Consider the following 17,526-nt stretch of genomic DNA (forward strand, 5'->3'; position numbering starts at 1 on the left):
AAAGACGGAGCCTTTTTCAGAGAAAGTTGAAAAGTTAAACAATTTATTCTCACTGTATTAAAATGTAACTAAGCATGTATATGGCCCCGTGATGTGAGACTATTTGCCTAAAACGAATGCGTTTATTTGGCTTCATTAAAGGAAACCAGCTGAGTTAATGACAACAACGACAGCTATTAACACCTCTACGATTATCACATTCAGTAATAATGAGAGTACTTGAATACCTAAATAATTAGTCAAATAAATACACAAGAGTAACTTTTTGTTTCTACTCGCCGAACTACGTCAACTACGTCAAGGCCTACAACTAGAATAAAAGAGCAGTGTGAATATGTGCAGCTCGCCTTTCTTAAAAGTCTTTATGGCATATACAACATGGTCCAAAGTCCATGAAAGTTTTGCTGATAAGGGGAGCCAATAAAAGCAGCAGTGCAGCAGTGTAAACACATGTCTACCTCGGCCCAGAGAGGGCCTTATTCACTGGATTTACATAAGGCTCCCATCAGCCGGCCCACTCATTACCACGTTTTATATCCCCCTGCACTCTGAAAGCATCATGAGAAACTAGCTCCATCCTCCCCTTCAACAGGGAAGTGAAGCAGCTTGTCGGAGCAGGTGTCAGCAGCCGCAATCTCCCCACATCACTGGAGCAGAGAGGAAGACAGGAACTTTATTTTTGACTTTGTTTATTATTATATCTCTCTGTTTCCTCCCTTTTCCCCTCTGCTGCAGCGCGCAAACAGCAGGCCTATGTTGAGTTTTTAATGTTCTCAAAAATGGTATCCAAGCTGACATCTCTGCAGCAGGAGCTCCTCAGCGCCCTGCTGGACTCAGGAGTTACCAAAGATGTTCTGATCCAGGCCCTGGATGATATGGACCCCAGTCCGCCTGGCTTTGGAGTAAAACTGGAGAACCTGCCCATGTCCCCCGCTCCTCCTCAGAACGGCAAAATGAACGGGGTGGACGTCGATTCGAAGCCCGTATTCCACACGCTCACCAACGGCCACAACAAGGGCAAGATGTCCGGGGACGAGGGCTCCGAGGACGGGGACGGGGACGACTACGACACCCCGCCGATACTGAAGGAGCTCCAGTCGCTCAACACGGAGGAGGCCGCCGAGCAGAGGGCGGAGGTGGATCGCATGTTGGCGTAAGTTCCTATGTTATCTGACATTTTTCAAAAGTGTGAACAACTAGTTTAAATCTATTTCAATCACAGTATGCGGGGTGGAATTTGCTTTAACTCACATCAAATGCTCTATTTGTTTTCGTTTTAAAGGTTAGAAAATGAAGCACAGCCTACGATTATATGAATCGACCTTTATATATAAAAGTAATTTCCCTTCTTTGTTTACAATTATTTTGAAGTAACCCGCCGCGGTCTAATTTTCCACATGGCTTATACTTTCTTTACCTTTGGAAAATATCAGCTGCACTTAGATATATTTATTATTAACTAGGCCTGCTCCACCTAAAAAACTAAAGAACTTCTGGTGGAGAATTTAGATATGGAACATATTATTAAATACGATAATACATTCTCAATAATAAATATAAAATCAATTTAAGTGTGTAGTTATTACTTACAATTTAACAGTTTTATTATTTCAATTTATTCAGGTGTCAGTAAACACATCGTGCGAAAACATCCTAATTGGACCTCGTGCTTCTAATCCCTTTAATCCACTCAAACCACTTGATTCACTGTAAAACTAATATTTGAGGTCCTAACACGGACCGGAAGAATATCAAAACTAACCCACGTGTAGTTAAGTTATTATTAATTTTATTCTATAAATCATCAACTGAAAGATACACAGTGGCGTGTGATTAGAGTGAATGGAGATCTGGTTATTCATTGTCAAAAGTTATAAACTAACATATCCCACTTAACCCGCAGACTTAGATGTCGGCCTCCACATTCTCCAAAACAAACAGATGTGTGTAGATTTGCTATAATTACCGATGTCAGTGTGTCAGGCCTGCTAATCTCGGATCCGTTTTACACGTATATTTCTGCCATACGCTATAATACTGCTGCAGGAAGTGGAATTATGAATGAATAATTTGAACCGCTAATTATACAGGTAAGAACATGTTTTAATGATACATATATGCATGCAACGTTCATGTGAATATAATAAAATGAAATTTATTTGAAACGAAAAATATGTATTCTTTACTGAACTTTGCCTTTCTTTGAGATTAATATCCTTAATATTACAGACAAGTATACAATCCTGACCAGAAGTTCCTTTGATTATTATTTAAAGAATATCTGATCGTCTTTTAACAAATGCATTTCTTTTGTATTTAAATATAGGATATACATTACACTATATATATTAGACTGATGCCAAGTATTATCATTTTTTCCAAATACTATTAAATGATCTGAGAAATATCTTTTTCCTAAGTTTTAAGTTATGTCAAGCTGTTTGAAGATTTGTTTCACAGTTTTGGGGTTATTTTTAATTTACAGTTCTATTGTTCGTGTTTACTTGAAATGTACACAAACCTAATCCAACTGTTTCCAGGCTGAAATCATGCGTTCAGGCAACAAATACAAGGTCCAAATTTCTCAACCTGGCTGAAACCACTTTGAAGGGACTTCCCCTTTAAACTTGAGGCTCTAAAAAACAGTCAAGCTAAAGGAAAGGAACAAGTTCATGTGTGTTCCATCAGAGTATTTCCATATTTGTATATTTCGTATACATATAAATGAACTAATTTTAATATCAACAAATCTAACCAAATTCCACCTGCATGAATAATTCCGTCATGTGTTTACGGTACATTATTTTAATAGCATGAAATAGACCAAAAACTTTGTTTCAGCCGTGAGTAAAGGTGTCTTTGCTATATTTACGACTTCCCTCTGAAAGCTGCGATTAGTTCAGTGGTGAAATGAGTGTTTTCTGCTCCTGTGTTTTATCTGAACCCAGAGAGGATCCATGGCGCGCTGCCCGCATGATCAAAGGTTACATGCAGCAGCACAACATCCCCCAACGGGAGGTGGTGGACGTCACAGGGCTGAACCAGTCTCACCTCTCCCAGCACCTCAACAAAGGCACGCCCATGAAAACACAGAAGCGAGCGGCCCTCTACACCTGGTATGTCAGGAAACAGCGGGAAATTCTCCAACGTAAGTTAATATTTGAGTTTCTCACAGTTTGGCCCCGGCCTATAATGTGTACTTGGCAAAAGCGCTGCATTTTATTTGGGCTTAACACCTGTAGGGATATCAATTTTGGGTTGGACATTTTCTGATAATGCTGGGTGACTAAACAGCACCTACATTCTGTCACAAGGCATCCAAAGGAAATGCATATGATTTATGGACAGAAAACACCACTATTATGTACATAACTAACTTGTACTTTTACAAATGTGTATTTTCCTTTTGTGGTTTTAAAAGAAAGCTCTATTCGAGTTTTAATAAATGTACCTCTTCTTGTTTTGCAGAGTTCAACCAGGCAGTGCAAGGCTCTATGGGCAACATGACAGACAAAGGCAATCAGGATCCGATGTTTTTTTTCCCAGAGTTCAACCCGTCCGGTCAGGGCATGGGTCAGCCAGGTGAAGAGGTCGGCAGCGAACCCTCCTGCAAGAAAATGAGACGTAACCGTTTCAAATGGGGGCCTGCGTCCCAGCAAATCCTGTACCAGGCCTATGAACGCCAGAAGAACCCCAGCAAGGAGGAGAGGGAAGCTTTGGTAGAAGAGTGCAACAGGTAAACATGACACCTTCCTCCGCCGTCTTTGAAAAATGTCACCCAAACAAAAACCAACCCCAATTGTTCACCCTGTTCATCTGTTTCCTGCAGAGCCGAGTGTCTTCAGAGAGGCGTCTCCCCCTCCAAAGCTCAGGGCCTCGGCTCTAATCTGGTCACTGAAGTGCGGGTATATAACTGGTTTGCCAACCGGCGTAAGGAGGAAGCCTTCAGGCAGAAGTTGGCAATGGATGCCATCACCGTACCGTCCCACCCCCACATCATGAACCCTCTGCTGTCCCACAACTCGCCACATCATCCCCAGACCAGCATCTCACCTCCCAGTAAGATGCCAAGTGGCATTGCTTTGCATGCAGTTCAGCACCACAGAGAGCAAACATGTGTCATGATGACAGATTTTTCTTTAAAAGAGTACTCCACCCATTTAAGGTTGGACTCCTATAACACCGTCGGACAGAAAATACTCAAAATGAATACAGCAACGCGAGATATTGTCTTTTTTATTCCACACATTCTTTGTCTTTATCAAAACCCGGCGCCTACATCAGACTTTGATGTGTAAAATCGGTGGAGTTACGCTTTAAATGTTACGTGTGCAGATTCATCATTGAACGCCGACATTTTCGGTGCTAGCGCAAAGCAGCCGTTTTCTTCGACGTAAGCGCAGTTGATGTGATCAGAGAGGCAGAGAAAGAGGGGACAAGTGATCAATGAGCGTGAGTGAGTGAGCTGAGCAAATGCCATTGTTATTCTGATCTTTGAAAACACACTGAGAACAATCCACATTGTACCTGCAATCTCCACTCCAAAGTCAGCATGGAGGAGCATGACACAAAGGGCAGCAATCCTGTGACAGGCCAGGGTCAGGCCAGGGTCAGGGAGGGGGGGGGGACAGACACATCCAGGTTACCTCGACATGACGCCGTCGTTTCCACATTTCCTCCTCCCATGCAGGTTGCTAATGACATCGCTCAGAGAGTCTCCAAAACAAGGAAAGGCCGTGCGTTATTGCTCCGGCCATTTCACCCTAAGCTGATGTTTGCATTTGCAGTAATTGGTGTTGACTAAGTCTACCTGGCGTATACGACATAAAAACAAAGCTGATAGGCCTCGCAGAGCATTATCCTCCGCGCCATCACTCACCCGCCATAAAACTGTGATTTGAGAGTCTCGCTCGGGGCCTATTGTTGTCCTCTCGTGTTCGGACACGAGCACGCTTTGAAGGGAAAACAAACTGTTTGCCTTGCCTTGCTCTTTTACCTTTGGTGATTGTCTGTTTGCTTGAGGTTTCTGTTTTTGTCTTGTTGTTGCTCAGAACACCTGACCAGGCATTGACCTCAGGTTGCCAAGCCAGAGGGTCAGCGATGAGGTTGCAGAAGGGAAGGGTCGGTGCGTGGTGGAAAACAGTTTGCTCTCCCCACAAAAAAGCCCCTCAGCTAGCTGCTTACATGGTGTCCTGCTGGCATCCTGCCGACAGCATCAGCTGTTTTTCAGTGTCAGACTCTGGCCTGACAATAATATCCCAGCAGGGCGTCTCATTGCGTTGCTAGGGCACGGCCTGTATTATGCATGCTTAATGGACAATTAAAATCCTTTGCTACTACATCTCCTAGGCCTTTGATAAGGGGCTCCTCTGACTTCTACTCTCTATACTCTGCCTCAGCAGGAGGTCCCATTGTCTGTGGTGTATTAGAAGACTGCAGTGACTGTAACCTAGGTTCATTTATCTCTGCTGGGCCTTGGGGAGGACTGATTTTAAAGCCTCCCCCCCCCCCTCATCTTTATGGGCATTGGCATAGTTGCTGAGGCTGGGTGCAGACTTGGAGCAGCATGAGCTGTCCACTGGGGTATTGGCCCTTTTCTGGCCAGACAGGACTGATGACCCCTTCTTCGCCTAGAGAGAAACCGAGTCAACCCCCCCTCTCTAAACTGTCGCCACACCTTCAGTCATACGAGAGAGGTCACCGCTGGGTCGGATCAAAGAAATCCCTCTTACTTTGGGAGTTTTTATTGATTCTGTTTCAGTTCGTTGATCAGTCGGTCACAACAGTTTTGCTGGTGACCTTTTTTACTTTCAGAAATGAAACTGAACTCAGGCAGATTACATCGTTTGTCAGAAGGCGTATGTGTGCACGCACCTGTGTTTTCCCATGTAATATTTACCTGCTGTTCATCCGCTGACAACGTTTACCGAGCTCAAGTAATTCATCTTATTTACGGCATTTTGCTTTGAAGCATAAACCTCCGCTAGTTAGTTCATGTCACAGATATGCAGACTAAATCAATATATACGACCGTATAATGATAGATTTCCTCATGAATTTAATAATTACAATAATAAGTATGCATTTAACATAATAAAATAATCTGAAGAAAAGGTTGTTTGCGGTAGTGGGAAGTGAGTAAGTACATTTACGCGAGTACTTATTTGAGTATTTTCATTGTATTTTAGCCTATACATTTACTCCTCTACAAAGGTAAATTGTTATTTAAACGTAATTTTGTGTTTAATAGCCGAGACAAGATTTTACCTAAAAAAAAACACAGAATAATCTTACAAAATACCGTTCATTGTTAAGGATTAAACGCTTCTTTCCAAATTTAACAAAAAGCTGTCTAGTTGGGGCCCCTTGTCAATTCTTTCAGATGTCAAGTTGTGAGCTGCTCCACCAAAGAGATATCCCCTATAGCTCATGGCCGCCGCTCTGCCCTACTCTCATTTGGTGGTTACAGCTGATAACGGCCTCCCGACAGAAGTGTAGTGCCCGCCCTCCGATTGCCCTGGAGCCGATCCCAGCTGACACAGTCTCATAATTTAAAATATAATCATACTTCTGTCACAGGGGCCGCTTTTCTGCTTGACAAGTACTTTTACTTTTGATTCTTCAAGTACATTTTTCCAATACTTATGTACTGTTACTTGCATAGGATTCTGAATGCAAGAGTTTAACTTGTGATGGAGTATTTTTAGATTAGTGCTTCTTGCAGCACTAATAATTCAGCAGCTGAAGTCACCATTAAATAGAATCATTGCTGAGCTGCATCATTCGGCACGTTACAAAACTAGCAGACTCAGAAGTTCCTGATCAGACACAGCAGTGGGGGGGATTATCCGTGGGTTGTGTCGCTTTCCGTCACCTCAGGCTAGCTTGAAACAAGACACACACACACACACACACAAACTGACACAGAAAATAATGGCCTAGCTCTGCACTTTCCACTGCTCTGTGACTCCCAGAGAGCCACAAAGAAGAGACTGGATACGTCCTGCAGAGACCCAGGAGGTCTGTCATATGCAGCGGCACTACAATGAGCACTGCCTGGGGTTGGGGAGGCAGGCTTTGATATAACATGGGTCACACAGGGAGCTAGAGCCTTTAAAACCTGCTGAAGATCCTTGCTACCACTCCCCCTCTGAAGTTCTCGCCCTCCCCCCTGCTCTCAAAAAAGACGCCTCAGTTTTTCTTGGATTGTCCCATCTTGTGAAAGCAAATCTTTAGTTTTACAGAAACTAAAGTGTCTCTAAAAAACTCGGTTTCTAATGCAGAGTTTCTTAGTTCAGATTGTGGAAGTCGTTTTTACTTATTCCGAGGCTCCGTGCAGCTGGATTACTGCCGGACCCAAAGAAACAAAACTGGCCTGAATAGCATCCTTTTCTGTGTCTGACACTTTAAGAGGTCGTCCAGCTCCGAGATAACTGCCTTTTTATGAGTCCTCCTCTATTGTGTGGCAATGGGGGTCATGAGTCCAATGGAGTGCTTTATTGTTCTGCGGCAGTGTTTACAAGGCATGGTGGAGTGTTGTGGGGTTGCTAGAAGGTTGCAGAAGACAATATGAAGTCTGTGGTCTGAACAAAATGGAGGATAGGTACTTTAGAGGATGAAATATAGCGCTGTGGCTTCAGACATCGCGGTATCTGTATTTTCAGTGTCTGTAGTCAAAGGAATAGTTCAACAGTATGGAAAATACGCTTGTTTGCCATCTTGCCGATCGCTAACGCTCAGCTTGTATGTCCGAAAATGTCAACGTATTGCTTTAAATGTGCGGAATCTCATGCAAGATTATTACGATAACTGCTGTGACATATTATGCGTTGACATACATGAATCTGTACGAGTTCCAACAGCAGGATTTCAGGAGAAGAAAAAGATTTGTGTGCCCTGGCACCTGAAGCAAACTGTCAGATCTGCAAACACATCCTGCAGCAACAAGAAAACAATGTCCCCCGTATTGGTCACATTTAGTGTCAGTGCCTCTCCCTCCCTTTTATCTGAAAATGGCTGCATATCAATGCATCCTTACATGTCTGAGCGACTTCGACAGGCCGTTCAGGCTGTCACACCTGGGTCAGGGACCAAGGGCTCGGGGAAGAAGGGAGATCTGAGGGCAAACACAGTCTGTCTCTACGCTGTCACTGAGGGAGGGACGCTCTCTGTGTCTGTGTGGGGCTGAGACCACAGGATAAGAATGTGTTTGACATTGCTTGTAATTGTGTAATGTTTACTCTGTTGGTATCAGAGGGGGCCTGCATCGGCAAACAGGCATTGGATTGTTGGTTGTGGTGGGGTGAAGCATTCCTTTGGGCCTCCAGTGAGAGACAACAAGAAGTCTAGACACAGGATTAAGTGATGGCACGAAAATAAGAATTCAATTTTCATTGAAACCTCACTGGAGATGTAAAAATAACACAAAACGTACATTTACTTGAGCACTGTACGTTGAATTTATTGGGTCTTTTTTTTAATCTTCTACTCTACTACTACTTATTTTCTAATAGTTTCTAGTATTTCTTTTCTCTTAAAACGTAAAAGATTTTACGTAAAAAAAAATATGATAAGTTTACAAAATACACTTCTGTGATTATTGTTAGGCTGAAAAAGGTACAATTATCCAATATTTCACAAAAAAATCAAAGATCAGAGAAATTTATTTTGCAGAACCTTTTTTTTGCCGTCATCTCCCTCTCACATTTATCTTGTGACTTTTTGGAGGGAGTGCGACCCCTAGGTTAGAAATCACTGAACTAAACTAACAAACTGAATATAAAGTAGTTCAAACTAGCTCCACCTCAAGCAGCTACAACAGCACAATGCTGCTTACACATTGATGCATCAGTATTACCAATCTGACAATGTCATGTACAATAATATATCACACATAAGAACTACTTCAACACATCTTGTGGAAAACACTGAAAATACCTTATTTATTTAATTGTTTGCAGGACTTGCAGGACTTTTTGCTGAAGTAAAGGATCTGAGCACTTCTGGTGAAACTTCACACTGATGCAATTAAGAACACCATTAGTAGCATTTGTGTGCTGATCAGAGAGTCTGATGGGAGTTCTGTTGTGAGCGAGTGAACGAGTGAATGGCCTTGGCTGAGCTACGCAGATAGCAGCAGACGGGTCACTGTGTTTGTTTGCTCTGGCCTCCCCCGTCTGCGTCAAAGAGCAGGTAGATTGGAGTGACAGCAGTGTTTCTCAGCACAGAATGATGCCTGCGCTGCTATATCTCCGCTCTACATAACTGTTATAGTTGTAGGACACAACAGCTGTTATAGTTGTATGATACGACAAGTGAAACTAACTCTCTCTCTCTCTCTCTCTCTCTCTCAGTGCGTTACAGCCAAGGCCCCGGTGAGGTTACCTCCTCCACGACCATCAGCCACCACAGTAGCAACCCGATGGCGACAAGCCAGTCGGTGCTCCAGCAGGTGTCTCCGGGAGGATTGGACCACAGCCACAGCCTGCTGTCACCTGACGCCAAGATGGTGAGTGAACACACCTGGGCCCTCATGGCCTCAGATTAGATAAGGCCCGGCCTGCGTTTAGCATAAACGTACAAAGCAGGTTCCTGAACCTCTTCTCCCATGGACCCACGGCCAAAGAGCCAACAATTAGCACATTGTGCTGCTCTGTTTGAAAGGTGGAGCTGGGGTGGCAGGCCATGGCTGGACTAGCACACAGCCTTCACCAGACCAGAGTGTGCGGGCATCAGCCAATAAACCGGACAAAGAAACATTCTTTTCTTATTGATTAAATGCCTCGCAAAGAGGAGCCACGGGTGGAGCCCTGCTTGTTCTGCCAGAGAAATGACGCCAACATTTGATTATACCCAATGTGTTCTTTTTGTTTGTGTCTACTTCAGAGTTTCTCCCTTCTGCCCTCGTCCAATATTTGATCAGTGACAAGGAAACCTGTGCACTGGTCCACAGCGTTTGAGTCGTGGTGCAACAAATCTTTTGAGATGTGTGATTTACCAAAATCACACATTGAACCAAATGTTGGTTCAATGGACCAAAATTGAATTGCCATACAACCATAAGTTCTACCGTTTGAACTACTTATCTAGTTCAGGGTCACATAAAATATATATGTATAAATATGTCATGTAACTGAAGTTCAATAACTTCCCTGTCGGATCAAAATACTTCTGTCTTTTGGAGCGACACTCAGTGAAATGACCACAGGCTGTGTATTTTACAGCAGGTCAGAGCTGACAGTTTCTTATTTGCAGATGTGTGTTTGGCCGGTCTGTCGTTTTTGGGCAGCTGGCGGTCGTCAAATAGTCACTGCCCCGCCGAGTGGGAGGATCCAGATAGCTATTACTGCAAATGCAGATGTTGTTTTTTGCAAATATTCCCGGAATCATTCACATGAACCAACACGCAGGTGTACAGACACTGTCACTGTGCTACAAAAACTCATGCATGCTCTTCTGCTGACATTTTTTAGTATGATTCTTTTTCTTCTTGACCTTTCGTTTCTTATCAGTATTTGCTTGTGTGCTGTGTGTGAGTGGAGTTACACAAGTACAGTGTCGTACAAAAGAATCTGAACTAAGTCAACATTTATGTCTGTTGTTTGCTTAGCAGCCAACATCTGTTTCACTTTGAAAACACATTTATGTGAATGTACAAAGCAGACACTCATAACTTGAAGTGGGGTAGTTTGTCATAAAACATGACAGCAATAAATCGGAACTCTAATTGTATCGATTTCCTTCATCTTTCCCCAGATTTCAGGTTCAGGCGGAGGTCTTCCCCCGGTCAGCACACTGACCAACATCCACAGTTCCCATCACAGCCATCAGCAGACACAGAACCTCATCATGCCTCTATCTGGAGTCATGGCCATAGCACAGAGTACGTCTTAAATCAAGAAGTGGAAGTCTTTGAATTGATTCCATCACGACATGTTTTGACTGAGGTTTCGCTCTGTCTCACTAGGTTTAAACTCATCGCAATCTCAGACGGTGCCAGTGATCAACAGCGTGGCCGGCAGCCTAGCGGCGCTGCAGCCGGTGCAGTTTTCCCATCAGCTCCACAGCCCCCACCAGCAGAGCCTGATGCAGCAGTCCCCCAGCCACATGAGTCAGCAGCCGTTCATGGCTACTGTCACACACTCGCACAGTCAGTAACACTCATTTGTTCTCCCATCATCTTTGGATGCAAGCCTCTAGTGTGCTTTGCCTGTCAGTTATATCATGGGTTCAAAAGCTTTTGGGCTTGCGTGGCTTTAAAAGCTACAGTCTACTCTGTGAGCAGTTAAAACTGTTTTAATTTGTTTCATTTCAGTAACTCTAGAGGCCTAAAAGCGTAAAGTGTGGAGGTGTGCAGGACATATGTTTTTGATTCTCTCCTAGTTATCTTGGGGACCCTTTAAGGGGTACGATTCCCATATTGGAAACCAGTGTGTAAAATAAAGCATAAAAAAAAACCTATCATCCTATTATAACTTATTACTTCATTAATAGTTATTGATGTTCTCACCCAAATTCCATTTTGGTGTCATACATTGACACATGATTTCCAAACTGTCTCTCAATTCTAAAAACAGAAAAGGAAAGGGGCTCCACTCACCAGATACAAATACAGGCTGCACTCATACCACATGTTGGATTAAATCATACTTCTCTTGTTCCTTTAGTTTCTGCAGTTGCTTTAAATCTGATATCAACCTTGAAACTTGGTACTTTTAAAAAACAAAATCCATGTACAAGTGTGTAATTCTTATCTATCTCGTATCTGTCTGACTTTCCTTTGCAGTGTATCCTCACAAGCAAGAGCCACCGCAATATTCCCACCCGTCACGTTTCCCCTCGGCCATGGTCGTCACAGACGGCAACAGCCTCAGCACCCTCAGCACCCTCAGCTCCATGTCCTCAAACAAGACGGTCAGTCACACCACAGAGGCCTCAGTGAGATGCATGTTCTCACCTCTGCCTGCCTGCTACTGTGGGGTTTTCAGATTAAATAAGTGAAAGTCTGTGATCAATGTCGGGTAATCTGCATGAGAATCAGCAGTAAATCTGAGATGTTTTTGCAGTTTTTGGTGTAATTCATTTCGCAATCTATAGAATTATCCTTTCATCAAATCTCTCTTTTGTAAAAAAGTGCTGTAACACTTGATTAGCTCACGCATCACCTATTGATACACCGAAATCACCCTAACCCTGTACTGATAGAGAGAAACTACACAGTCGAAAAGCACACACATAGTAGCAGGAACTAAATAATGAGAAGTGTGTGTGTTACGATTGTGTGTTGACCTGTTTAATTCCTGTCACATTAGGACGGTACTGTAAACAAGATGGTACAACTCGGGGGCCTCTCTTGGGTAAATATCATTTGATCTGTTCAGTCACACATTTTAAATGAGTAAAATGACCAAATACTTTAAGTGGCCCTGCACACTGCTTGTTCTACTGTCGGGGCTGTTGCTGATGTTCAAATGCTTTCATTTGCCTCCAAACTAATAGACGAGGTAGATATATGGAAAGTATACTCCTCAGAATTCCTATTTCCTCTTAAACAGACGTCTAATCAATCACCTGCTCCCTCAGCCCGAACGCCTCCTGATTAATGCTGCCTCCTTTCACTTTCATCTCCCTGCTGAGAGTTACCTCTGCGATCAGGAAATGAGCCCCGCTGTTAATCAAAGTTCTCAAGCCTGGTGCGCTGCTACTTTCCTCCATGCTACAGTGAGGCTGGAGATGAGATGGGGGTGGTGGGGGTAATTACACCTCTTCCTCTTTCCTACTTCTCCCTGCGCTCAGTGATCGCTCTTGCCTGAAATGTTGTCCATGGTGCTTTCACACGCTCAATTTCCCACGCTGAGGCAGAGCACTCGTACCGCCGCGCTACCGACCGACAGATGGGATGATGGGATGATAGCTCAGAGCGGTGCATCCTCAGTGGAGGAAGGACGTAAAACAAAACTCTCTGAGGCTTTGAAATATAGATGCATTTTGGTCGGGGTGTTGCTCTTTCTACGGGGTCAATCAGATATTTATTGATACACTTTTGCGAAACAATTCAGGTGTATGCTGTAATAAACGCTGTACCTGATGGTGGAAGAAGTATTTTTAAATCCTTTACCTGTGTGAATAAACCACAAGGTATGAATTCTCCAGACTGAATCTTCACGTTAGGATTTATAAATTCTAAATCGCTTCATACGTTTGATGATAGATCTTTGTTGTGATAACATAAGGAATACTTCAATACTTCAAATATTGTAGAATTACACAGATGGAGTGTTTAGATATTTGATGGATCGTGAATGAAACAAATCTAATTTATGTGAATTAAAGATTGACCTGACAAGAGGATTAACGAGTCAGAAGGCAAAGAAGTTGTGAACCACTGGTTTAACAATTAACAATTATTTTTCATTTGATTATGTCAATTCAAGTTTTAAAAACATTAGAGAAACAGTGTCAATGCCTGCGGTGACTTCATCAAATGTTTTGTATTGTCTGGCCAGCAGTCCAAAACCCAAAATGCTACCAAGAAAAGCAGCACATTTTCACATTTGTTGAGCGCAAGTACCTCAACATTGTGCTTAGGTGCAGTACTTGAGTAGATGTACTGGTGGTTACTTTCCACCACTGGCAGCATCACACTGTGGCATTTCACAAACACATCTATTTAGAGAGCAATTAGCTGGTAGGCCCTTTTCTTATCAGGACTTTATTTGGATGGGACAGCCTTCTTCTTGTGACACGACTAGCACGCTCGGGCTTTATAACGGTCATTGTTTACCGAGCACCCTCCATTATACCTGCGTCTGTTTCAGCCTCACCTCGGCTCAGAGCCCGGCGTCTAATGACTCAAGTCCTACCCTGCGGGTCACCTTTATCAGGTGAAGCTGTTTGCTGGCCGCCGGGTCACACCAGGGTCACACCAGGGTCACCTGCCTTCACCCTTGAAGAGGCAGGTGGAAAAATAAATTCCACAAACAATCCAAAAAAACAGCATTTCAATGGAAACAAGGCTTTTGAGAGCCGGGAGAAAGAGGGACGAGGAATGTATTTGGTCAGGTGTGGCACATGAAGGTGCAGGGGTGATGTGTTTACCAGTGGTGGAAGAAGTATTTGAATCGTTTACTTAAGTAAAAGTACCACACTATAAAAAATACTCCATCGCATGTAAAAGTCCTGCATTCCTAATTTTACTTCAGCAACGCATTGTACTGACTGTACCTAGGAAAAGGAAACATATATCCTGTCCATGTAATATTATTGACGTAAATGGCACTTTAACATTGTAGTTTGGTCACGGTGGAGCTAATTCTAAAAACTGCATCATAGTTTAACCTCTAATAATGCATCATATTTTAATAAATGATATGTTTTGTACAATCTTCATCTGAAAAGCAACAATAGCTGTAAAATAAATGTAGTGGATTAAAAAGTGTGGTACTTTCCTCTGAAAATGTTATGGCGTGGAATGGAAAAACTCACCTCAAAGCTGTCCTAAGTTACTTCCCACTACTGGTATTAACGTAGGTGTAATTTGTCACTTTCAGGAAGCCTTGATGCACTTTGTACATAGGCTACCTGTGTTACTGGACAGATTGTATTTATTGTTTTATGTAACGCAGGTCTACTTCGTCTCACATTTCTCTCCTTCTCCTCTCAGTGTCCTCTTCAAGCTTGGTGAGAGCGTCCACCTGACTTCCTCGGTGCCCAGCAACGGGAGCACATTTTTCCACCCTCTCACCGCGGTAACCACGACAACTCTTAATAACCGGCAACGCCGCGCTGGATGACGAGTCGGTCAACAAAACTGGAGGAGCGGCAACGACGGTGGGCCAAGCGGTGAAAATGAGAAACGGGGACAGAGGGGGAGGAAAAACAAAAACTCGCTGCACCTGAAAGTGAGGAGACTGGATTCCCCCTCTGTCGCACACACATGATCAACAGAGATGATTTTAACACAAGCTTTGAAAACAGTATTCAGTTTTTTATGCCACCCGTCATCCTCTTTTCTGACATTACAATGGAACAAAAACCAAGCACCCAAATATGGCTCACAGACTGTGGTGGCACAGACTTGAATGAAGGCTCTGGGACAACTTATATTACCCTGTGATTTAAGGTGGGAACACGAAGACACCCTGAAACTTAACAGAGACAGTGATTAGCCTCTGTGAAGGCTGAAAGACTCGCAACAAGTTCCTGGATGCCAAAACAAATTGTCTTGCACGTGAGCAGAACTGTGTGACAATCACAATAACCACGTATTGATCTTGTGCGTGCATTTGACATTCTCACTGGGCCTTAAAGAAGTCTTCCATATTATTCTTTCACACTCAGCTTTACTGTGCTAGCATTAGTGCAGGTGATTAATGCGAGGGATTCATCCTTTCAGGAGTTGTTCAATGTGTATACTGTGATTGAAAAGACTTTGACAATCTTAAAAAGGACTATGCAATGCGTCCAAAAGGTGTACGCAATTCTTTGTATCACGGAGTCTGCACAGAACTCCACACACTTGAGACTGGACATGAATTATGCACTATCAGTGAAGTCACCAACAATTAGCCCATAGCATACAGTATAAACTGTATGCTGGAGTTGCTGTTGATGAAGCTGCCTGTAACATAACAGAGAAGCAGATGGATGAATGTGTGACAAATATGCCAAAGAATAAGAGTCAGCCAGCAAAGTCTGCGGTGGGAGGACTGACTCACACACTCTAACTGGTGCCCTTCCCCTCCGTGTTGTTTGCACACACAGGTTCAGGTGAATTTCAGGAATGGAACTCAACCGCCCTCTCCTCCTCCCACTTCCTGCCTCAATGTGAAGAGATACCAAATTGGACAAATATTGTTAATAACTCCTCATCATACACCAGGACCCCCCCGGGGTTAGAATGGAAATATTGACAAGTATTCTGAAACAAAACAGTCAAATTAGTCTGGTATTTTGTGAAGGAGAGAGACATGACAGGGCAGTGTTGTGACAGCAGCTGCTCTAATCATACAGGAATCCACAGAGATTGGGAAATGTTGGGGAGAGGAGCAGCTGCTGTGGGTACAGACGCCCACGCTAAATGTACCAAAGTGTGTTTGGGCGGAAGCGAACTTACTTCGCCGCGAACGGGCCATTTGTGTTTGTTCGCCCGCAAACAGCGAAGGTAACGTACAAAGTGTACGGACTGTGTGTACAGGCTGTTAGGTAGCTAAGTTCTGTCCGAACACAACATCCTCAGTTCAGTTTAGCGAATGTTAACTTAGCTGGACAATGATGAGGAAAGGTAGAGATTGGGACCAAATTTGGCATCAAGAATCACTATTACTGCGTATCATAAGTGTGTCACATCCAGTCTCCGGTTCAATATTAGGTCATTACATTTGTTATTATTATTTTGGTCGGTTGGTTTGTGTGTTATTATGGGCACATATACTGCCATCTGATCAGAGGGCACTCACACTTGTGTGACAGGATATGATTTTTTTCTCCTCCTAATGTATTATTTTTGTATAAAAATTTAAATCAATCATAAATCATTATTTATACTTTCTGAGAAAATGTTGATATTTCAAGTAAAAGTTTTTTTTCAAAAAGAATACATGGTTTGGGTTATTTTGTGTACAAAAAATGCTCTTGCTGTAATATTACTATTATTATGCTCAGTCTAACGATTTGATATACTGTTGGGATGTTTTACAATACATTTATAAGAATTTTCTATATATATTTTTATCATATTAAACATATTTGGAATTTTATCTTACAATATATTTCCAACTTATGTAAAATCTTGATCTGCAAAGTAACTTGTAGTGTAGCTCATAGCTCTGAGATACATGTAGTGGAGAAATACTTTCCGCTGAAATGTGGTGGAGCAGAAGTTTAAAGTAACATAAAATGGAAGTACCTCAAATGTGTACTTAAATGCAGTGCTTGAGCTACTTTCCACATCTACAAAATGTTTATAACGTCTACAAAGATGCTGTGGTGTTGTTGCGCGATAAGACAAACAGCCTTTTTGAAGTTCATAGATCTAAAGTGCACATTACATTTCAAGAAACAAGTTCAGTGAACCCGACATGTTGATAGCACAATTCATTTGAGCCTTTATCTGGTTCTGACAGAGCCCACTGTAAAAAATATAATTGCTGTCATTATAGTTCTCCTAATGACAAGAAACACCTTCATTTTAAGCGGTTAATCTTTCTGTAATATCTATGAAGTGTGATATAAACCAGTCATTTTAAGACTCTTAAGCCTGTCCTGCGTACAAAAAAACATATTACAGCCATTTTAAAGATATTCGCTTTAATAATAATGTTTGCGTCATGTTAAAAAAAAGTGACCACTTTAAAACGAATGACTTATATCACTTGGGAATCCCTTAACTCTGCTTTTCTATCCCCGCGTTGACCTGCAGCCTCCGTCGTGGAGCCCTGCTGTTTGAAGCCTTGTAATCCACTGATGTTGCTCTATTTGGTTTTCAATGAGGCCTTTGATTTTCAGACCCAGGAGGCCTCTAAAGAT

At 42.7% G+C, this 17,526-nt stretch overlaps 1 protein-coding gene across 2 annotated transcripts; it reads left to right on the forward strand.

Annotated features, from left to right (window-relative positions):
* Positions 1-767: 767 nt before the first annotated feature.
* Positions 768-14,683, forward strand: hnf1ba (HNF1 homeobox Ba; the record flags this gene model as incomplete). Of its 2 annotated transcripts, none has more annotated exons than XM_079272244.1 (10): positions 768-1,153; positions 2,949-3,148; positions 3,469-3,736; positions 3,830-4,071; positions 9,354-9,508; positions 10,756-10,882; positions 10,967-11,149; positions 11,786-11,913; positions 12,312-12,356; positions 14,663-14,683. In XM_079272244.1, the coding sequence occupies 10 exons, from the start codon at positions 768-770 to the stop codon at positions 14,681-14,683; spliced, it is 1,755 nt and encodes a 584-aa protein (XP_079128370.1). The 2 variants fall into 2 exon arrangements, with proteins under 2 accessions (XP_079128370.1, XP_079128371.1); XM_079272245.1 differs by having other exon boundaries at positions 3,830-4,059.
* Positions 14,684-17,526: the final 2,843 nt, after the last annotated feature.

The sequence above is a fragment of the Melanostigma gelatinosum genome (assembly GCF_949748355.1).
Source record: "Melanostigma gelatinosum genome assembly, chromosome: 7".
Taxonomy (NCBI): Eukaryota; Metazoa; Chordata; class Actinopteri; order Perciformes; family Zoarcidae; genus Melanostigma; species Melanostigma gelatinosum.